This window comes from Channa argus, chromosome 5 (assembly GCF_033026475.1).
Source record: "Channa argus isolate prfri chromosome 5, Channa argus male v1.0, whole genome shotgun sequence".
NCBI lineage: Eukaryota > Metazoa > Chordata > Actinopteri > Anabantiformes > Channidae > Channa > Channa argus.
This window is the reverse complement of record NC_090201.1, coordinates 15495276-15519238: the sequence shown is the minus strand read 5'-3', so window position 1 is coordinate 15519238 and position 23963 is coordinate 15495276. Positions and strand designations below refer to the sequence as shown.

At 38.8% G+C, this 23963-nt stretch overlaps 2 protein-coding genes across 3 annotated transcripts; one reads left to right on the top strand and one right to left on the bottom strand.

The window, feature by feature from the left end:
- Positions 1–92: 92 nt before the first annotated feature.
- Positions 93–14839, bottom strand: rad54l2 (RAD54 like 2). Its single transcript, XM_067504132.1, has 22 exons — positions 14674–14839; positions 13262–13461; positions 12785–13091; positions 12563–12699; positions 12347–12487; positions 12004–12236; positions 11723–11905; positions 10602–10735; positions 10329–10525; positions 9837–10179; positions 9574–9751; positions 9180–9410; positions 8535–8653; positions 8029–8147; positions 7610–7709; positions 7315–7520; positions 7017–7192; positions 5502–5698; positions 4247–4431; positions 4003–4092; positions 3825–3917; positions 93–3470 (listed from the first exon to the last, which is right to left on the bottom strand). The coding sequence occupies exons 2-22, from the start codon at positions 13407–13409 to the stop codon at positions 2455–2457; spliced, it is 4533 nt and encodes a 1510-aa protein (XP_067360233.1). The 5' UTR covers positions 13410–13461; positions 14674–14839; the 3' UTR covers positions 93–2454.
- A 1103-nt stretch (positions 14840–15942) lies between these two features.
- bap1 (BRCA1 associated deubiquitinase 1) lies at positions 15943–23946 on the top strand. 2 transcript variants are annotated; one of them, XM_067503330.1, is made up of 17 exons: positions 15943–16154; positions 16427–16456; positions 16548–16602; positions 16759–16891; positions 17340–17459; positions 17942–18003; positions 18152–18294; positions 18683–18761; positions 18857–18980; positions 19174–19315; positions 19422–19606; positions 20230–20363; positions 20476–20939; positions 21145–21377; positions 21542–21634; positions 21746–21818; positions 22672–23946. In XM_067503330.1, the coding sequence occupies exons 1-17, from the start codon at positions 16118–16120 to the stop codon at positions 22803–22805; spliced, it is 2241 nt and encodes a 746-aa protein (XP_067359431.1). In that variant the 5' UTR covers positions 15943–16117; the 3' UTR covers positions 22806–23946. The 2 variants fall into 2 exon arrangements, with proteins under 2 accessions (XP_067359431.1, XP_067359432.1); XM_067503331.1 differs by having other exon boundaries at positions 15944–16154; positions 21148–21377.
- Positions 23947–23963: the final 17 nt, after the last annotated feature.

Below are 23963 nucleotides of genomic sequence, written 5' to 3'. Positions count from 1 at the left end.
GGTGAGAACAACAATAAAAAGTTATGCCTTTTTTAAACAAAACATTCCCAAGAAACAAAAATGCATATAATTAAAAAGAAATGGTAGATTTGTTTTTTTTTTGTTTTTTTTTTTTTTTTAATAAACTAATGATTCCCATGATTCAAAAGTATTTCCAACAGACGGAGAGGACTGAGACTATGGACATGGGGTCAGTATTATGTACCTTTTATGGTTCATAAGCAGCTATAATCCTTTTTCAAAGTGCCACCTCTATCTTCAAATCAGAAACAAACCAAATCACAAGTTTCCAAGACATAGTGAAGAAACATGTTCATGATAGAATGGAGCACCCACAATGACAAACAAAGAGCTGGTAGAAAATAACACAGTAAGTGAACAGTACTCTGAGAGGGTTAAGGGGCCTCACAAGAAAATGACTCTACAAAAAGTCATAGGTAATGTTCTGCTGTCTCAGGTTATCCAGTGTTTTCTAAAGGCCAGTAATGAAGGCATCTGGACTATTCAACCAATGGAGGAAAGAGGCTTTCCTAAATCTAAATACCTTGGGATGTAATCACAACATAGGAACACAAGGCAACAGAGAACAGCAAAGATCAACACTCCCTAAAGAACTGCGACTCTACACTGACTGGGACTACTGATAGAAGCTACTTACACTGCACTGCATTTAGGTGAAAAGCTACCAGATAATGGCACTGTCAATTTGGTAAGGCCACCACACTACCTGACCTGGTTCTGCCAAAGTCACCATTGGTTGTAATGAAATGTAATATATCAAATTTAACTGTTGGTGGTTACATTATATAAGATGTCATACACATGGTGCACAATGTAATGGTTTCTATAGATTAGGTCATATAAAAACATATATTTTGGACTTTCTGAAAAATTATTCATAAGAAAATTAAGATCATATACATGCTAAACTACACGTAGCATGTTGGCTGACTCAAGAGATGATGTATCAACAGATGGTGGTGACACTTGGTGTGACAAATGAGCTGGCATTTTATCTTGGTTTTCGCTGCTTTTGACTTTCTTACTTGGTGATTTTGGTCATTATGCTGAATCTGTTCTTTTTTTTCTAAATGCTTGGCCAATCTTCCAGCAGACTTGTAAAAAGGATGTACTATGATAAATGCTAACACTAAAGACCCCTTTGTGTTATTTAAGGCTTAAATCAAAGAACACAGTCCAAATCCACGTCTGAGCCCATGTGTTATCAAAGGCTAACATGAAAGTACATTCATTTTAGTTTTAAGAAAAAAGAATAAGAACAAGTTGAACCTAAATCTGTTTTCCCAGCATCAATGCAAGAGTGTGTTTATCATCATGATAGTCACTGTAGTTATAAACTATCTCCCTATGACCAAAATCTACACACTGCACAGAACTGACTTCTAATATAAACAATGATAATGACTGCTATTTACAAAGTATCAACATGTTCAGTTATAGTATCGCACATAATATACTTTTAACAGGGGATGCTACAATGTCTATCAAATGGCTAAAGCCTAAAATATGCTCTGAAAGCCTAAAATATCTGGTGTTAAAGGTACTGTATTAACCCTTGAAGGATTTTCTCTAAATATATTGCTAAGTGGAGGTTCAAAAATATTTACTTGTGATGTATTAATGTAGTATGTAACATCCCAGTTTTATTCACTAGAAAAAGAAACTCTGCTGTGGAATGCCACATGGAATAACAAACTGAGTGTTAAGGTACTCAGCTGTTTCATAGCAATATATAATGAGAAAATCCAACATGAAGCAATTTAATTTTGTAATTCCATCTGAAATCGCAGGAAATGGAATTCACTGCAGGACGAGTTGTTGCCTGCACATATAGCAGGAGAGGCTGTGCTTACAAAGCCCCTGTAAAATTCAGCTGGTCCCTGTATGACATGCATCTGTTCCCACCATTCTTGATGCTCCAGCTGAACAAGACTGTGATATTCAGCATTAGGATTTGTTACTTTGACTTTGTAAAGTCAGTAAGGTACAAGTTGATTCTCTCATTAGCAGGTGAGAGTCCAGGTGTGTGCATGTGTTGATTAATGAGACCATTAGGAATGGGAATTAAATTTCCTTGATGATTGAGTGATTTATATTAACTTTTTTTCACAAAAAGACCAGACCACTTTTAACTTCATTACAGCTAGTGCCAAATTCAATGAATGAGTTTAGCATTAATATTACGTTTTATCTTGTTTTTTTATGTCATTGAGTTTGACTGTTTTGCTCTTGATTTACATCTGATGTGCTCATTCATTCATAATTTAAAAATATATCTCACCACCAATTATCAGTTTTAGCATAAACCAGAAATGGTTTAATTTGTAATGTAAATCATCTAAATGTAAATGCGCCATAATTCCCATCCATAATGTACTTTATGTTATGCGTAAGTAACAGGATTGTGTGTTAAGCTGCAGACTTCATGAGTCTCTACTGTCCTGTCACCTCTATAACATCATCGTCATCAGAACTACTGCTGCCGTTCTCTGCACTCTGATGTCTGTCGGGTTGGGTCAGAGCTGCCCCCAACAGGGTGGAGGTGGGATCGTAATGAGAGAGGAAGCTTGATGTAACAGAGCTAGAATTGGGTGCAGGGAACCCCCCTGCCCCAGAGAGGAGTGGGGTGGGGAACATCCTGGGCTCAGAGAGCAGCGATTGGCTGTAGTTGAGAGGGAAGCCTGATGAAAGTAGACTAGCCACATTGGGGTTCATTAAGTATGGAGGCAGAGAACCTGATGCCAGTGGGGCAGAGGTTGCTGCCGAGGGTGTAGATGACATAGGAATGGTGGAGGAAGCAGAAGAGAAAACATTGGACAGAGAGGACGAGGAAGGAGAGGGAAGGTGTCCATTCCCTGTGGCAGACTGTCTCAGTAGGTCTGAGGCTGCAGAGGGGAACATGGTCTGTAGGTCAGCCAGCGTTTGTCCTGGTGTTTGGAGGAATGATGATCCACCACTGGCACCCATCAGAAGTGGGTGACTCATGTGCCCTAAGTTTCCCAGTAGGGGGGGAGAGTTGAGACCCACAGGAGGAAAATTGAGCCCACTGGAGGCCATGGACAGTCCAGGGAAACGTGTTGAGGCAGAAGTGTGTTTGCCTCCTATCTGTGAGTTGCCCTGGCTTTCAGTACTCTTACGTTTGACGCCACGCATCTCTAATTGAGAACTCAGGAGGTCATCACTGAGCTGCCTAGTAAGATCACTAGTCTGACTGTTCCATGAACTGCCTCCATCCCCTGCTGGTATACCTGATCCATCTCGGGATGACGACAAATCATTCCCCACATTAGTACCTGCATCCCCTGTGGATGTGTACTGGCTGAGTTCTCTCATAATCTCTGAACTTAAAGGAGAGGAAGGTCGCTGCTCCCCATTGGGAGAACGCTGCTGTTGGTCCACAGGAGAGGCACAGCCATTACTGACTTGATGGACCAGGGAACCGTGTGAGTCTGTGGAAAGTAGAGAAAAATTCAAAGAAATATGCATTGTACTCCTCTGAATAATTTATGCTTAAACAGTATACATTATTAGAAACTAGATCTTTAAACATGAATTATTCTACAAATGATAAGCAATGGTTCCTTATGGTGCATTCTCCTCTAAAACATCACAAAAGGTACTCCGCATTTAGTAGTGCACCTACATAAATTAATAGACTTATAGGAACCAGATAAAAATGGGAATTCTCAAAATCTGCCTTGCAGAAATTATTTACATATCTTGACTGATGGCTTCAAGAGTGGAACCAACCCAATTTTAATCAGTTGTGGTGCAAAACCAGGTACACAAATATGATTTCATACCTCTCGCAGCAGTAGAGCCCGCGCCTGCAGGCCTACTGATCTTTCCAGATCGAATTGCAAAAATTCTGCCATCATTTGTCCTGATGTAGGTACCTGAGATAGAAAGAAAACATTAAGTGATTAAATACGTTTACTGAAAAATTCTGTATGCAGGGATTAATTGTGTTATTGCAACTACCTTTTGATCCTCGGATAACATGGACACTCTCTCCTGCACTAATTCGAGCTTGAACATCTGTTGAGCTGTTAGCACCAGGGATGACTATATCTGTATATTCAGACAGATGTCATTTAACAAGTTATAATTTTTTTTTTTTTTTTGCAGAAATAAAATCTAATGTTTGAAAGAAAAAAATATATAATGCCTTTTCGGTTGGTTGGTATGTTCAGTGATTTTAATATTTAAAATTATTACACATTACCAGTTGTGGTAACAATCCTCTGCACATAGACTCCAGCCTTCTGCAGGAAGTTGACAGGCAGGCTACCGGCAGAGCTGGAGCCAGCCATGCCCATGCCGACTTGGCGAGGCATCATGGGGATTGGAGTCGACTGGATGGGCCTTACACTTGCCACAGGTTTGTCGTCCGGGCGTACCATGGGACGCCTAGAAATAATTAAAATAATGTCATGAGATAAACATTAGATTTTCACAGAAGTCTTAAAACTAGATAAATGGAATAGAGTGATTTGGTATTGCAGAGCATAACACCTAATATTTAAGTTACAAGATTTTTACTTTGTTGTCATCATCCACAAAACATTCTTTCAGTAGCTTTCTGGTTTATTCAAATAGTCCAAAGGTTAATTACAGATGGTCACCAATGTGTTTTTACAAGAGCAATGGCTTCCTCCTTGCAACTCTGCCATGCACCATTGATATTCAATGTTCTAGAATATTGGACTCATGAACATTGAAATTAAGCACTAAAAGAGAAACTTTTAGTTTGCTAGACATTGCCCCAGGGTTCCTTGTGACCTCATGGACTATTCCATACCTTGTTCTTGATGTAAATTTTTTTCTTCGACCACTTCTGGGGAGGCTAACAACATTGTTAAATCTTATCCACTTGTACATGATCTGCCTTACAGTCAGACTATAGAGTTCAAGTTTTTATTGTAACCCTTTCCAGCCTGTGAGGTCGTCAAAGGTCTCATTTGTTCATGGCATTACAAACGTCTACATTTTCTACAGAGTTTGATATGGAGGAGCCAGATTTCTCTTCTTTAATTTTCAAGATTTTTTGTAGATTTCCTATACTATGGATTACTCCCTCTTCAAAACGTCAAATTCACCATTCTCAATACATAAACCCAAACATAAAGAAAAGATGTAAAATCACAGGCAGAAAAAGATTTCATTTCTTAAAAAAAGCAGGGTCTCCCAGGTTCACACCTGATTTTCATTCTACTGGTTAAACCACTTGACTCCAATTTCCTCTGCAGGCAAATAGATAATCCTAGAGTTACACATACATTTGATGTACACAAATATATAATATATAAAGAAAAAGGGAACCCAATTGCAATTATATATACATTTTAATGATGTTGGATTATAGCTGATTGTAGTGAAAGATATGATCTACAGTAATTAAGAAGAGAACTGAAATTGTTGTCACTATCCATAAAATTTAATGAAGTGAATGCAAGGTAAAAGATGCCGCCTGAACTCACCAGCCACGCTGGTTAAATGCTGGTATGTTTGTGAGCATTTGATCACTGGTTGGATAATAGGGGGCATACGATGGCCGAGAGTAGGGCACAGAGGCTCGTTTCTCATCCTCATAGCTCTTCTTGGCGGCTCTTTTCTCTGCCTTGGTTAATTTCGACTCCTTCCTGTCCACCAGCAGAGACTCGTGATGAAAAGGTGGCTAGTGAAACATATAGAATAAAGGAAACTCAATTACAGATAAACTGAGGTCCCACTCTGACACACCAAATTAAACTCAATGTCTACATAGGATTAGTACCGTTTTCATACTAACGTCCTCCTGCCCCTATATTTAACCACAGACAGACTTAAGCCCTTCACTGACACAATTCTAGTAAGGTAGAGAAATGCAACTGTAACAGAATTTCTGCGTGACTTCACACGCAGATCACATCACATCCAAATTCTCTGTTACAACCCCAATTCCAAATAATTTGGGAAGATGTGTAAAACCTAAATAAAAACAGAATGCAATGATTTACATATCTCATCAACCCATATTTTATTCACAATAGAACATAAACAACATCAGATGTTAAAACTGAGACATTTTACCATTTCATGGAATATATTGGCTCATTTTGAATTTGATGGCAGGAACACATCTCAAAAAAGTTGTTAGATATGTTGTGATGTTTACTATTGTGTAACATCCCCTCTTATTTTAACAACTGTCTTTAAATATCTTGGAAGTGAGGAGACCAGTTGCTGGAGTTTAGGAGAGGAATGTTGTCCCCTTCTCGTCTGGTGCATGATTCTAGCTGCTCAACAGTCCTCGGCCTTTGTTGCTGGATTTTTTGTTTTAGGGTGCACCAAATGTTTTCTATTGGTTAAGGGTCTGGACTGCAGACAGGCCAGTTTTGGTGGGATCGTCTTTCCAATTTTACATCAAGGAACATTTTTCTGAAATTGTTCCACAATTTTTGTGGACAGTTTGTCACAGATTGGTGAACCTCTGCCCATGGCCTTGCCTCTCTGAAATGCTCCTTTTATACCCGCTCATTTTACTGACCTGTTGCCAATTAAACTAATTAGTTGTCAAATGCTCCTCCAATTGTTTTTGATTTGCAGCAATTACTTTTCAAGCCTTTTGTTGCCCCTGTTCCAGCTTTTCTGAGATGTGTTGCTGCCATCAAATTCAAAATGAGCTAATATTTCCGATGGAATGGTAAAATTTCTCAGTTTCAACATCTGATATGTTGTTTATGTTCTGTTGTGAATGAAATATGGGTTGATGAGATTTGCAAATCATTGCATTGTGTTTTTAATTACATTTTATGGAATTAGGGGTGTATTTCAAACTTTTACAGTTTTTCCCCTTAACTGTAAAATGTACAAAAAAATAAATAAAAAAATAAGGAACCCATTTGATGAAATTTGCCATTTTATGTAGTAGAACAGCTTCGTGGCATTTGCTTGTGTTTTTCATACCAGAAGACACAGAGTCTAGACACATAAGACTTATCATGCAGCTGTACCTTGGTGATGAGATGTGGGTAAAGCTGACAGGCCTGGTATATCACTCCCTCAAAGTTTTCCCGGGATTCCAGAGATATTTTATCAGAGTCATACTCCTCCTCTACAAAGTGCAGGAGAGACTCCACTTCCTTCCGAGTAAAGTTCAGGACTGGATTAAGGTCATCAACCACACGGTCTTTAAACACACCAAAACACAAAATTTTAAGACTGGATAAATTCAGGCAGTAATTAGTAAAATAAGACCTCATTCAGAGTCACTGTACTAATGGTTCTAGTTCACATGTAAAAATCTCTTACCGGACATGCCCTGTTTTGAGACCTGTCTGTCATAGATTTTCTTCTCCAAGGTGTAATCACAAACAAGGCGGTAAATATAGCAGGGTTTCTTTTGACCATACCGGTACACCCTACACACTGCTTGGGCATCATGACATGGGTTCCAGGACGCATCAAACACAACAACACGATTGGCCCCTATTAAATTTACACCTAAGCAGCCAGCTCTGAAAGGAACACAGAAAAGTACTGACACTTATCAGGGTTTGGACAAAGTCAGAGAAATTCACAGTGGATGGAGGGCAGAGAAATGTACCTGGTGGAGAGTAAGAAGACCAATGTTGTTTTGTTCTCTGTGTCATTAAACTGATTGATAAGTCGCTCTCTTTCTGATGCAGATGTACTCCCATCCAGTCCTGTAGATAGACATAAAAGTGCATCATCTATTCACACCAAAACATCTCAATGCAGAAAATAGTGTGTGGCAAAACTTTTTAGTGAATAACTAGAGTAGGACAATGCTGGGAGTTTTTAATTATGAACTGCAGTGATAAAACTTAAAAATAAATAATCATATATATCAAAAATGTTTGTGAAATTATAGATTTAAATGTCTCCTAGACATTTTTATGTCCAGAGCACAGTGAAAACAGCAAAGACGAATGATTCAACTGGAGAATCACAATTTCTGCAGAGTTGCTGATTTGGGAGGAAAGCACAGATTGACTGACTCACTGTAGTAATTGAGGTTCCGAACCCAGTTGTGGCTCTGGGTGTCCGAGGTGGTGAGGCTTGTAGGCATGGGTCTCTTTGATAAGAAGTCCTCGATAACAGTCAGGGTGGACAAGCTTTGACTAGTAGGTACACAGGAAAAAAAAAAAGGTATAAGAAGAGTGTCCTCTGGTGTGAAATAATATAAAACTGATTGATGACTCCCAGGAAAATTGGTTTACTGAAACTGAGAAACAGTCAATCAAATGTATGTGTTTAATAGATGCAGCATTGCTTTGTGTACTTAGTGTAGAAATTATTTATACAATTAACCAGGAAAAGATGCAACAAAAAAAGAAAGAAAAAAGGAAGATTTTAGGGCATTAAACTATAAATGTCCAAAAGTAAAAAGCTCTGGAAGCTCCAAAGTCTGATTAATTAGCTGAAGTGGAAAATCAGTTTGCTTCTCCTCTAAGCTGCTTAATGGTGGATTGGTGTTTAATGCCACATACACTGGACAGAACACTTACCTAAAGACCAAAATCTTGTCTCCTCTTCTCACACTCTCATCAATCAAATGGAAGAGTAGGACCATTTTAGCAGAGTTCTCCAAGACTCCTGTTTGGTAGTTTGACATTATTTCTTTAGCCTGCAACAAATACAAAATGCTCTTAAATGTCAAGGTATTTTAATTTAAATAGACCTGTACCCCTCAAAAAGAATCAACAAACCCATACACTCACTGACAATTTAATGCATGAATTCTACTTTTACGAGGTTATAATTTATAAGTTTCAAGCTGAAACTGCCAGAAAGGTGAAAATCACTATCGGTTTATGACTGAGGTCATAGTAGGTGGTGTTGTTGTACTGGAATGCATCATTTGAAGCACCTCTTAATTCAATGCACTCTAGAAAGACGACCAGTACCACAGCAAAATGGTCTCAATACTTTTGTAAAATAAGAGATTTCATGGATTGATTTTCATTTAACTCAATAAATCAATCAAAAGATTGTAAAAAGTACATTTTTATATTGTCAATGTAGATTAATGTGTATAGAGCTGTCAATTATGTCAATTTCATCAATTAAATATCAAATCTAACACAACAAACTGCACAATGATTTTGTTTATTAGTGCCCCCTGTTGGGGTCTGTCATTTACAATGACATACCCATTCATACGTAATAACTTGATTGGCTTTGTCCTGGGAAGGATTGAGTGGTGGAAGAGTGCTGTTAGCTTTGCTGTTGCTGGAGTCAGCTACTTTGGCTCTGAGGCCAGCACCAGGTGCAGGGCAGCGAGGGTTACTGGCAGAAGTGATGTCATCAAGGTCCAGGTCCTGCTCGTTGGCCTGATTCTCCTTCTGCAGGGCTTCATATAGGACATCTGGGTGATTCCAGATCTCGAGAGAGAGGGAAAAAAAGGCTTACCATCTCAAAGAATTACACCAAAATTAAAATTTACACATCAAAATAATGTGATTACTTCTCATATCTGGTTAGGCTGGCTATTTTGAATGTGTGGATCCAGCACATGGGGTCAAACATAAAGGTATGTGGTCTCACCTTACAACATACACAGAAGGCTTTGAGTGGGTTCAGACCAAGCCAGCCACTATTCCCTGCTTCGCGGAAGCGATTCATAAACTCTGTATACAGTGCCCTCTGAATAGGAGAGAGCCGCACTAAGATGACATGCTCTTCCTTGGAGGGAAGCTGGTCCCGCAGCACATCATGACCTCGTCTGTAAACCATAAATGCGCCACAAAAACATGTTAGGTGTTGTCCAGCCTTGTATGCCTTTTTTTAATTTGTGGATTCCTGCTTACCTCTGGACAAAACCCTCCAGCAGGCTGTGCAGTACATGGCTACGGTAGCGCATGAGGCGGACATCTTGAGGTGTGCTGTCCACACACTGCCCGTTCAGAATGGGCCGCTCAAACATGTTGCTGAACTCCTGACGTGTGCCTAAGAAGTCAGGCCTAACAAAGTCCACCATGCACCAGTACTCAATAAGGTTGTTCTGCAAAGGGTAACCTGTCAAAACTACTCGGCGGCGGGAGCGAATGTTCTTTAGGGCCTGGGATGTGCTGGCATGGTAGTTCTTAATGCGATGGCCCTCATCACAGATCACCACATCTGGGCCAGGACGTGCAATAGCCTTTTCAATACCTAAAATGACAAAGTATCATATGAAGATGGAGCGTTTGAATTTATAAACATAAATTATGCAATTCATTTTAGTTTGCATTTAATTTTTATAGCACAAAAAACAACTTCACAAGACTACTTGGCTACTGCATTAAACTACTATCACTAACCTTTCATGAGTTCCTGCTGTCTATCCTCTTCATCCAGGTCAATGATGATTGGGCCTGCAGGCTTCTTTGATTTCCTCTTTTTGCCCATAACAAAGCTCTTCTTCATAGAAAGCAGGCGGTACATCTCATAACCCATGAGCAATACGCCTCCATCCCTGGACCAGTCCTCCACAACCTTGGCCCTTGCCAGCGTCGTTCTACAGGGGACATGGTCAGCATGAATACCAGGTCAGATGTTTACCAAAAAAATAATAATTGTAACATGTTACATACTTGTGCTCATCATTAAGAATGTGAACTCTGAATGTGCGTCCAGTGACAAGTGCAGGATCAGTTTCAGGAGACAGGGCTTCTTGCGGTGGGAGCCACAGGTTAAACTCAGTCAGCCAATTCTGAAGTGTGTTCACCTATACAAGAAAAAAAAAGACGTGGGAGGTTATAAGTGATTATTGTCTTTACGATTTTAACTGAATTACTACTCTTACTGTTACTGCTCATTGATCTGGTATTTTAAAAGGTACTCTTACTGGTAGTTGTTTATCGTTTAGCTCAACATTTTCTCATGTGCACTATATATAAATTAACATTCTTCAGTAGCTAACTGCAACAGCAACCCTAAAGGGGAGAGTGAATAGGTTAATTGTAACTGCAACTTTAACAAAAAAGTTGATAAATCTTTAAATGGGTGCATTTATACATTGTATCTGACTATATGAGCTCAGATCAGAGCAATCTGTACAGTGTCACAGATTTTACTTAAAATATAACAAATAAAATGTAATGAAATAGTACGCAAACAATCCAGCTTAATGTAAGAATTAAAAGGTCCAACTTGAACAGATGTTAAGTAAGTATAAGTACACTATGCTGGCCTTCACTCTTTCATTTAATTTATTTTTATTGCGTAGTAGCTTTTCTGCAGCCCAGAAATCAATAACTTCCTGTACTCTAAAACTGCAATGGGGAATTGTGTTCTTGTTGTGATTTCAGCTTGAATTTATGAACGCATTTAGAACAATCAGCTGGCTAATGGTTACTTTTATTAATTTAATGATGTTTATATAGTTTAGTTGGCTAAATGCTGCTAGCTGAACATACCCGAGCAATGAGAAATAACTAAGAGCAGGGCTGTGCAGAAAACACAGCACTGCACAAAGGATTGCTCGTTTCCATCCTTAGATGCTAAAGACTTTTTGCACTTCATCGACTCTGATGTAGAGTAACCATACATTTTACGTTTTAAAGATGGTGTTGTACGGTTCACAAGATAACATCAAGGCTTATTGATCTTATGGTTTATAATAATTTAGCCCAATGGGTTTTGGTATTAATCCCAAAAGACAAATATACAATCCTATGACTGTTATATCATCTACAATCACAATTTTACTCACAGGAACAATGGCCAGTACAGTGTGGGCCTCAGTATTCTTCAGCAGGATGTCAATGAAGGAGATCACCTGCAGTGTCTTGCCCAGCCCCATGCTATGAGCAAGGATGCAGCCAAAGCCACTACTGGTCTTATACCGCTCCAGAGACTCAATGAGGTTATCATAGAGAAACCGGATTCCCCCAATCTTAGAGAGGAAGAGAAGGTTTGAGAGAAAATTAGCTGATCTGTAGACTGCTCATTTATGTTTTGTAATTTCGACAGAAAACTACATGATTGGCGTACCTGGTGAGGCTTGACAGCCCTGGCCAACTGTGGAGCCAGATAAATGTCTTTTTCCTCAGCAGGGTGATTTATATTAACCAGGACTTGACCCTGGGCATCAGGCAGGTTCAAAGAGTCATTGATGTGTGCCCCGCTGCTCTCCTCTGAGCCAGTGGTGCCATCAACATCCTCATCAGCAGACTCACTGCTTATCTGCAGGGCGTCTTCATCACCGGAACTGAGCTCAATTATATCTGGGTCAAACAAACCTTTCATAAGAACTTGTTCAATTCTCATATTGTTTGTAATCAATTGGAAATTAGAGTATTGTTGCTGCACAGAAATATCTATGTATCTATCCTACCATCTCTAATGCCAAGCGCAGGCAACTTGGGCTCCACCTTTTCATCTTCGTCACCACTGCTGTCTAGGCAGATCACATCATGCTTGCTCAAAAGACCCGGTACAAAGTGAGATACTTCACCCAAAAGGGAAGCAGGGTCCACTGTTTAAAAATGAGAAAGCAATGAGAAATTTCTACAAAAAACTTTCTACAAAAAACTTACATCACAACAGTCACCTAGTTTAGAGTCTGGGAGAGCTGCGGCTGGCGTAGGAAAGTCCTTTCTCTGCTGCTCCAGACGTTTCCGCCTCTCCATTTCTTCTTGTTGAGCTGCCTTTGTTCCAGCCTCCAGCTGATCCTCTTTCAGCAGCTTTCTGTAATCATTGGGAAAATGGTCAGGTTACTGATCATTTTTTTAGTATATTATACAATTTACCAAATAACTTTAAATAAATGTACCTGATATTTTTCCTCATGTGTGCAGGCTTGGGTGGCTTTGAAGGTTTGGAGCCTTTTGAAGACTTAAGGGATTTGGCTAATTTAGAATTTTTTTGTTTCTTGATTTTGTTGGAAGGTAGCTTGCCCTGGCATGAATTCTCGGGGCTGGGAGGCTGAGAGCGAGAGGCAGGGCTGGAGGGACTCCTGGAGGACGGACGGGATCCGGACCGAGACGGAGGCTCAGAGGAATGTTCTCCGGAGGTAGATGAGGTTGAGTCCCTGCCATCCTGAGCGGTTTCTGTCCTGCTCTGGGCACTGGCAGGTCGATCTAGAGAGAGAGAAGCGGCAGTATTAACATCTTCACAAATTACATCAAAATTAAGCACTGGAGATTTAACTACATTTACCAATAACCTAAACAGCACCCATGTTTCTGACAAGACTGGAAATGGACTGGACTAATAAGATGTATATGAAAGAAATTATTCTGTCACTCACCAATGCTATCATCTTCGTCATCTCCATCATTTTCATCCTCGTCTTCCTCAGTTTCGTCATTGTCCTCCTCTTCCTCATTTTCCAAATACTCCTCCTCACTGTTAGGGCTGGTCTCCAGGTCACTTTCTGAAATTGCCTCTTCAGACATGGCGTCTTACAAGGGCATTGAAAGTATTACCTACAGACCATCGTCACGCGTCCTTAAATAACAAAGCACATAACATGAATATAGTTTTGGTCAGTTAATGGTGTCTCACACCGGATCAGTGCATATTCATATAGACATAGATTTTATAAAACAAAAACAATATCTATTGCACCAATTACAAAAGAAGGAAATTACATCTTTAAATGTTGTTCTATTTATTGTTCTTTACATATTTTTATATGCAAGTTTGTATTTTTAGTGATCTATGACCTACAAATCGCCAGTTTATTATATTCGAAACATGATGAATGAATATTTAGGGGACAATATGTGGTGAACTGATAAATGGTGGAGATGTTTGCTAAGTCAATGTATGACTAACATCTACTAACAAATGCTTTTTGTAGAGTTAATAGTAATGTGTAGGTATGATTTTGACTCTAGATGATAACATTGAAACAATAACCGCATGGAAATTCCAACAACAAAATCAAACAATGTGGTGACGTCTAAGTTAAATGGTTATTAATAAATGAAATAAGAAATTTAAGTACATACTATATGATTGTGTTTGCTCACCGGATCCTTTTGAGGTCCTTCCAAATTAAGCCTCTGTTATTTGGTTTGAACTGTGCTCATATGGCACGTTTACATGTATTATTTTTCAAACATTCAAAGGCGGTCATGTTGGATTATAGGTGAAATTTATGAGTATTATCAGTGCTGAATCTGTTGTTTAAATGTGAGTTTACATTATTATTTGACGTGGCCCATGGAAGGATTTCCCCCAGCTGCCAAGGATGGAGGTAGCTAGCAAGTAGCATGCAGCTACCTCTTAAGCCAAAATGTTTTGATAATGCTGTTACTGTTAGTTACATGAATATTAAACAGCTGTTAATAACTGATTTATTGTGGTACTAATTGAGTGCATAGGAATACTAATGTTTCACCGGCTGAGTCAGCACATATGTATGTTAATTACACATCAATTAACGCAATTTCACAAGCCAAAGCCACGTTAGTTAGCCATTGTCCATCAATAGCACCAAACACAGGGTGGTTGGTTGTAAAAAGAGATGAAAGAAAATCAGTTTCTCCTAACGAACCGAATGTTTTGTTGGTTATCGCAGCAAGATAACAATCTTTTTTTGTGTAGGTGTAACGTTCACATAGCTAATGCTAATCTACATGACACACAGGCTAACACTTGGCTAGCTAACGCGCGTCTGGTAAACACAAACATCAGTCTGTTGTTGAAGCTCACCTTGGATGCGGCTATGCTGTACTCTTAAGTGAACCTGGCTGTTAGTACACACAACTGTATACCAATTCATACGCACAATAACACCGTAAAATTATCTGATAAACGCTGCTAATTTCTAATTTTTGCAGTGTAATCGTTAATACCGTCCCCGTGGAGGTTACTTCCAAACAAGGTTCCGGTATGCCGGGAGTGTTAACTCCATCTACTGAGAATATGTCTTTAAATCACTAATTGCTTTACAATGTATAATGTAAATAAGATCAAATACGTCAACATTTTAAATCAATTAAATGTCTAATGTTGATCTTTTTTAATCATCCAGTGATTTGAAAGCACTTAATACAGATAAAGTAAAAAGTAAAAACTACGTTCAGGCATGATCATTTTTCTGTGCTGTTTAAAATTTGAAAAACCTATAGATATCTATAGATAGCTGTAGAGAGCTATAGATATATAGGTATCACTGTAGATATCTTTTTTCTTTTAGATTTCATAAGCTTCAGTTATGAGCAAAATACTTTGTTTGCTTATGCATTTTGTATCTGTTTTGAATTTATTTGTTTTGTATTATCTGTTATTGTCTTGTTATTGATGTTTTTTCAGATTTGGCTATTAGAATTTGGTGTGTATTTGTGTGTGTGTGGGTTACCTCAAACACAATGTGCAACTAATGTTATTTTTGTAAACTATATCCTCTCTTTCTATATATTTGGTACTTATTAAGCTGCATCCCTCTCCATGCGCAACATTGTTTTTTGTCATTTCGGCTTCTCCTGTGAGTTAGGGGTTGCCACAGCTGATCATTAGTCCGCGTGTTGATTTGGCACGTTGTTTTTATTTTTAAATTTATTATACGCCGGATGCCCTTCCTAACGCAACAGGGTGGGCTGTTGTGGGTATATTGGCTTCCCCAGGGACATTTCGGCACGCGGTCGGGAAGAGCGGGGTGCGAACCTCCGACCCTATGGTCGGTAGGCGGCCACTCTACCAATTTTTACAAATTTTTACAATTACAATTTCCCTTAACATGATAATGTTAAGGGAAATTATTATAGATTTAATAAAGGTTATGTGAAACTAAATATATATAAATTGCCATTATTTGGAAAATGTAGGTATTGTTTTAAGTCATTGTTGCCTTTAAATGCAAATACAAAAACAGACGTAGCAAATTATCCACTGATGTATCGATTCATTCATTAATTCGTTGTTTTTCTTTTAGCTCCGGCAACAGGAAATGGCAGGTCGGATTGTTTTTTTGTAACACTGTCGTATCTTGATGACGTAGTTTGTAGGCGGCCTATTTTCTCTATTGTGTTTTGAGCTCTAGAGCTTTCCATTATTATTGAATGGATACATTGTTATCGTTAAATAGACTTAAATCTCTTTTGGACATGGACTGGAAGACGGCTTAAATATCAATCAGCTGTACACAAATCCAAAAATGAACAAAGGGTGGCTGGAGCTCGAGAGTGATCCAGGTGAGAAATTTCGACAGACAGCATAGCTAAATAACGTTAGCTTCCACATAAAGCCAGGTGAACAGTTTAATTTCTTAAAAAGTTTCACTCATTCACCTCAGAAGGAAACTTTAACGCAAAACAACATTAAACGTGCGTCGTGTTGTCCAAAGCAATGGAGCGAGTAAGGAAGGGCGAAATATGAGGATGTGTACCGATAGCTGAAAGTACATATACACATGACTCATTTAATGTTGTTCGTTGAACGCTAAAATAAATGCTCTACATTTCAGGACTATTTACTCTGCTGGTGGAAGATTTTGGTGAGAAACTCAAATAAGTTACAGTTGTTACCAGTTTGACGGTGCATCTACGTGTATTGTCAATATAAATAAATTTGTATATATTCTATAGGTGTGAAAGGTGTCCAAGTAGAAGAAATCTATGATCTTCAAAGCAAGTGTCAAAGGTATGGAACTTGTCACAAATCAGACAGATTGCGTGTAAATTCAGAGTGTTAATGCTCAAGCTCATGTTTGTATTGAAATGACTTTCAGTGTGTTAAGGCTTACAGGGCTTGTAGCAACCTAATTTAAAAGGTATTTGACATAATTGTATTTTTTAGTCCTGTCTATGGCTTCATCTTCCTGTTCAAGTGGATTGAGGAACGTAGATCCAGGAGGAAAGTTAACACTTTGGTTGATGAGACTTCAGTGATTGATGAGGACATTGTAAATGATATGTTCTTTGCCCATCAGGTAAGTGTTTATGTGATCTTAAGTACTGGTAATTATAGTAATGGCTGATCTCTTGTTACTGATCAGAGATTCTGAAATAGCTGATCTGTTTGTTTGTTTGTTTTTTGGACTTATAAACCGTTATGACCTGTAATGTGTAATCTATAATGATACATTTTAGTGCTGACCATAAAGTCAGAAGGATGCCCTTGTGACTTTTTATTAATAGTAAAAATGTAAATCTGCATAACTAACCATTAAACAGAAGATTTTATAATTTTCTGGTTGTTTCTTTTCTCATTCTGACTATTGATTACATGGGTTATTTTTAGAGATTTGTGTGACTAGTAGAGATCCAGTGGTACTTCTTAAGTTCTAATCATCAATAATATGAAGGGCAAAATAGTTACTAAACTGTTTATTCTAACTTGGACTTCTTTGATATGTATGCTGTTGTTTTTGTATCTAGCTGATACCAAATTCATGTGCCACCCACGCATTGTTGAGTGTGCTTCTGAACTGCAGTGGCGTTGAGCTTGGCACTACTCTTAGTCGTATGAAGGCTTTCACAAAAGGCTTTAGTCCTGAGGTAAAATGTTTCTTTCACTCACTCATGTCTGCCACTTTTTTGTGTGTGTGTGTAATTTAATCACTTTCTTCACATTCATAATTTTGACCTGTGAATAAGCTCAGATTATTTTTTCTCTCTACCTGTAACAAATGAACAATTGCAGTAAGATGAGAAAAATTACATCTGCATAAGTAGTCAGAATCTCATTTTACACCTATCAGCCACAATGTTAAACAAATCAGTGGTTTTTGCTTTACACAGACCACCAGGTAAATTTAATGTTGAGCATGTTAATCAGTGCAGTTAAGAACTGGATAAGAGTTAACAACAATAAAATATAGTTATCCCCCCCCCCCCCCCCCCCCCCCCCCAATATAACGTTTTCCATTTGGTCATTTTCCTGTCACTGTCTCACTTTGTTTCTCTAACTTTCTCTCTCTCTGTCCCTCCTCCTCCTTCTTTACTTTCATGTTTAATTTTCAATTTTGATGTATTTTCAGAGTAAAGGTTATGCAATAGGAAATGCCCCAGAGCTTGCCAGAGCACATAACAGCCATGCTAGGTAGGTGCCAGTCAGTGGTTCATTTTAAAAAGTTTCATGGATCTGTAATTCTATGAAAATATTTTTGATTGGTCTACCATACTGTGGTAGATATCAGTCTTTGTGGATTCATCAGGTTCTCATGCTCTCTTTTCGTGTTTCTATGGAGACCGGAGCCCAGGCACCTGCCGGAGAAACAGAATGGGATCAGTGCAGTGCGGACCATGGAAGCCTTTCACTTTGTGAGCTATGTGCCCATCAAAGACCGGCTCTTTGAGCTTGATGGACTCAAGGCCTACCCCATTGACCATGGTGAGATTCATACTGACACAGAAATACATGTCCTCTTCTTGTCACACTGATTTGTATCGACATTTTGCTGAAATTAAGCAACTGAAGAAAGAATGTTCTCAAAAATCAGTTTGTCTGCACATGCGACACAAAGGTTTAAAATGATAACTCTGAATACCTGGCCTTTCTTATTTTAAACTTATTTTGGTAGTGATTTTTATTATTTTGAGCTACCTTATGTTAGCTATTTTTAATGTTTTTTAACTGTTACAAGCCAATGGCTACTTTTGATCCCTGTTAAACAATGAAGTTGCTTTCAATTTCTTTTTCTATGCATTATTTCTTTGGTCAGGGTTTATGTGTGATGTGCATATTCTATCTTAAAGCATAATATTACACTATATTTTAGGCCCTTGGGGAGAGGAGGAGGAATGGACTGATAAAGCTCGGCGAGTTATTATGGAGAGGATTGGACTGGCCACTGCTGGGTGAGTCCTGAACTGTTTAGCTGAGATTGTAGTGCTTCACCTTAACACGCACCCTCAAGTCTTCACGGTCATGCTGCTGCTCTGCTTATTTTCAGTGAGCCATACCATGATATCCGCTTCAACCTGATGGCGGTGGTTCCTGACCGCAGAATGAAGTATGAATCCAAACTGGAAATTCTAAAGAAGAATAGACAGACAGTTCTGGAGGGTCTACAGAAGGTGGGGAAGAGAAAGATGAGTACTTTCATTGTAGGCAGATCCTAGTTTTTTGACTGGTACAATAATGAGTGAAGTTGAACATTGACACTTGACACGAAGCATAGTTTGATTAGACGGTACAGTTATGTAAGCAAGAAAGATGAGTTTTAATTTAATTAATTTATGCACTTAAAATATATTGTCATGATTTCAGATGATCCGTCTTACCCAACCAGAGCTTGTCCATGACAAGAAGCAGCAGGACACTTGCTCTGCTGACGATGGCGCAACATCGACTAAGAAAGACAGTGATGTGGAGCCTGTCACATCCCAGGGAGCTGATCATCCTTCTTCAGGTTCTTCACTTATAAATCATATTCTCACTGTCGTTTTTTATATCCTGTAAATTGTATGGGAGATTGTCATTAAAAAAAGGAAAATAATTCACCAATTCACATTTAGATTCAGTGGATGAGCCAGGAGGCCGATCCAAAGATGCCCGCAGCCCTTCAGGAAACACTAAAGTCATGGGCAAACCACCGGTCCCTGCTGCTGGAGGAGCCCAGCAAGTCACGAGTCCCAACCCTATTCTTCAACGCCTGCCTGCTTTCCTGGACAACCACAACTATGCTAAGTCCCCGATGCAGGTATAAACAGAGAGAGATAGGGATTGCAGATCCTGGCTCAGAAAGTGCTCGAGTTATAGTTCATGTTATTGTTTAGGACTTGCATTTCATCAAGTTGTTCTCTAAATTTAAGGTAGTCTTGTAAGAGCTCTATTAGAGATGTTTAAGAGCGATGTGTAATTGTTTGAAGTTTGATTTAAACAATAGCCCAATGATCTAGCTGTTAGTTATGTTTAGGATTTCTGTTTAGATTTCTAAATATTTACTGTTTATAATTATTAGTCAATGTTCTATAGCTTTTTACACAATATATAATACTTTAGAGCACATACCAGACTTCATAGGGCTTTGTTAAATAATCAACTTTATCTGCATTGGTATCTGACATTTTTGAAATGGCAACTGATATTAGTATATCTCTTTTTAACATGTCTTTTTTGCTTTCTCCATCTTGAATTCTTCCTGGCATGCTACATTCAGCACACCACAGACCTAGATCTTTTCTTTAAAAATCTGTTACAAAAAAAGAATCAAAAAGCATGTCATTTTTAATTTATGTGTTTGCCTCAAGTCGCCATAAAATAATGTTGTTTAGTGTAGAAAACTGTCCTTTGGAGGTTTCCTGAATATTCTCTGATTGACAGGAGGAGGAAGATCTAGCTGCTGGAGTTGGTCGCTCACGGATGTCAGGGCCTCCTCACCCCTCATACTCCGATGATGAAGACGATTATGAGGATGATGAAGAGGAAGTCACTGGTGCTGCAGGCACATCCAACAGGTAAGCGGTGTAATAAACATGTGTTTGAGAATTATTTTGTTTTGGTCCTGTTGTGAGATGACTGGAGGAAGCTAAACCTTTTTGAATAAGTGTTAATGTTTTTTCCTTTTAGATTTAGGCGGAAGGCAAGTCTGCGTTCACGATCAGGAAGGGCTGGGGCTGGAATGGAGAGCCAGATTGCCCTAAGTGTTTTGGCTGAGAAACTTAAGAAGGAGGCTCAAAGGAAAGATGCCCTAAATACACCTCTTTCAGTAAGGACAGAAGGCCGCACCGGGGGCATTTGCATCACATCTGCTTCACAGCCTTCCCCCACGCCCAGCAATGAGAGTACCGACACAGCCTCTGAAATTGGCAGTGCCTTCAATTCCCCGCTGCGATCACCAGCACGTTCCCAGGCTGCCACGCGGCCATCTAGTCCAGTTGCATCCCATTTGTCTCGTGTGCTGTTTGGAGAAGATGAGATGCTGAGGCTTGACTCCAGACATAACCGTGCTGTAAGAGAACTGGGTCCCTCAGTCAGTGTAGCCTTGTTACACCTGCAGGATGATGGTGTCATCTACGCTTGCCCTCCATCTGGTCAGTACACAAGATCATTACTGTAGTTTAACAGCCTCTGCTGAAGTCAGAGTTTGAGTGCATCACTTCATATTTAGAGTACAGTCAGAGAATATGAAACATTTTAGACAGAAGTAAACAGTTTGGTACCCACACTAATTTTAAAATGCATTGTCTGAGTCTTTCAAATCTTCATAAATTGTTACTTTATTTAATGACTGTAAAGCAGATTTAGCTGCTGATGGCAAAAAGCGGCCCTCTACTCCAGAGAAGGTAAAGGAGAAAGAGCCAGCAAGCCTTCTATCAGCAGAGAAGGAACGAGTGAATGAGAGAGTTGAGGGACCATCTGTGGATGTGAAACAAGAGGACGGGGCAGAAGTGAAACCCAGGAAGGAAAAGCTAAATGCTTTGGAGATGTCTGCAGACAGCAAGCCCCCTGGGGATAGGTACACACCAAAAGTAAGTCCAGAAAGTTCCTTATTTTATGGTGTCATTGGTATGCTTACAAACGTGCCACAATTTCACTTGTATCACAGTATCACAGTACTCTCATAGTTTTAGCTTGTGCTAAGAGAGTCGTATACAATCACCCAAAGCAGTTCGTCTTATTCTAATTCCTGCAGGAGCTGCTTGCACTGCTTAAGTGTGTGGAGGCTGACATTGCCAATTATGAAGTGTCTCTAAAGGAGGAGGTGGAAAAGAGAAAGAAATACAAAGTAAGTTTTGTTTTTCCAGATTCCAGATAAGAAGGACCTAAGGGTGACACAAATTGTATTGGCTTTTAGTAAGAATCTTTCTGTTTTTTGGTTTTTTTCCCACTTGTTCAGATTGATGACCAGAGGAGGACCCATAATTATGATGAGTTCATCTGCACTTTTATATCAATGCTGGCTCAAGAAGGTAAGGTCGTCACCAGTAATACTAAATGTATTATTTATGTTATTTTGTATTTTCCATATTTCAACTTTTTTAAAGTTTAAAAAATTGTTTAAAATCCTGTGTGTTAGGTGGAACACCATTGCTTTCCAATTTTCTACTTTTTATTATTGTGTCACTCATGGATATTTTTGTATTGAATACCTGAACATAACTGTGGAGTCACAGAAAACTCCTGGCAAAAACAGACGAAAATAATTGTTATGTGCATCCTCCAAAAAGTAACTCTTGCTGTTCCCTGTGAGAATTTAAGAGTGTAAGATAATAGATAAATTGAGTCCCTGGGATCCAGAAGGCAGCGGGATTTAATCCCACCCCATCAGGTGTGGCCCTACCCATCCACCTAGGGCCACCTTGGTGCTGGTCCCGAGCACGGATAACAAAAGTGGAAGGTTACAGCAGGAAGGGGATCCAGCCAAAAAGCACATGCCAAATCAATGTGCAGAACACATTCCGCTATGGCGATCCTTGAAAGGGACAAGCCAAAAGAAATTGATCTTTGAAGTAAATAAACTTAAAGAAAGATAAATAAAGATAAATAAAAAAAAACCTTTGCCATTGTACTCGGACATTAGCGTTTACACATGCACCACCTCCGGACAAAGTCAGGAGAAGGTCAGAATTCCAGAGCACGCGTAAAAGGGGTTATACAGAGCGACAATTTTTACAAACTTTACAAACCACACAAAAATGCAGAAGGTGCTTTTCACACTGGCAGGACAAAACCTAGAGATAAGAAAAAATGAACCTTATAACGAAAACCTAGTTTTATGCTAATAGTCTGTTGTTTTGTTGGTATTTTCATAATCTTCTGCAGGAATGTTAGCAAGCCTTGTGGAACAGAACATTTCTGTGCGTCGTCGGCAGGGTGTGAGTATCGGCCGACTGCACAAACAGAGGAAGCCCGATCGAAGGAAACGATCCCGACCTTACAAGGCCAAACGACAATAATTTCAAACAATCACATTTTCTGTAATTAACAGAAAAAGCAGTTGCTGCTCTCTCAAAATGGCTGTTTAGTATTGTATTTTAATCAGAGCATCCTATTCTTGACGAAATCATCCAGGAGTTTGGGCAGTTCCTTTATCATTTATGTATATATTTAACTCTATTTTAGTCTGTACATTTTCCTTCTGTGCCACTTCTATCTACAGGTTGTAAATATGGAAAAAAGGTATGTCCCCAATAACGCACCTGAGTACTTTTTACTGATCTTCTCTACAGTCTTGTAGTCAGAACAGCTGAAGTTAGTTGCTGGAATATAAATTTCTCTAAAAAATCTGTGTGAGGATAAATCTACACTTTGGTAACCATGAGTCAACATTTCTACATCTGTACCAACCTTTCATGGTTTCACGGTGCCAATGAACTTTTGAACATTTAGACAAACAATGTCATGTTTTTTTATTTGTCTACGGTATTTTAGCTTCAGTATATTCAGTGTAGCTAATTCACTATATAACACAAAAGCATCTTAATCATATTCTTCATGGACAGTTGTAATCTCAAGAACTAATTTTTTTTTTCTTCTCTTCACTGGAAGGATTTTTTCAGGGTCTCTGTGTATGTGTCTCTTGAGGTCCTGTAAAAGAACAAGCTTTTCGTACTTGAGTTGTGTGTCAACATGAATGAATGTCAAGTGGAATGTGTGTTTTGTACATATGTATCTGTTAATTGCCTATATGCAGAATTCACTTAAAGAGTTTGCGCTTGCTGATTTATACTACAATAAAGTCAGTGAAAATATCTTTGTTTAATCCAGATTCTGTTGTGTTTGTGGTGTTTGTAAGTGTTTTGGTCCAGTATTACACTATTCAGTTAGTGTAGAAGTCCACATCACAGTATAGTAATTTACTAATAGGCACAAAAATGCATTTACAAATGCTATTAGGTGTCTCACTAATTAGTGTTATTAGATAAAAGCAAGCTTTTATTGTAGTATAACTGTGTTGTGACACTGTAGCTCTGATGTATGATTTATTTAAAGTACTCTTTGTTGTTCTTGTACTGGTAACAGTGTAATGTAATACTTCACTTGTATAGAAGTACTGTATTATTATTGAATAAAACCCACTTTGAGATTTTTGCATTATTCAAGTTAGTAAACAG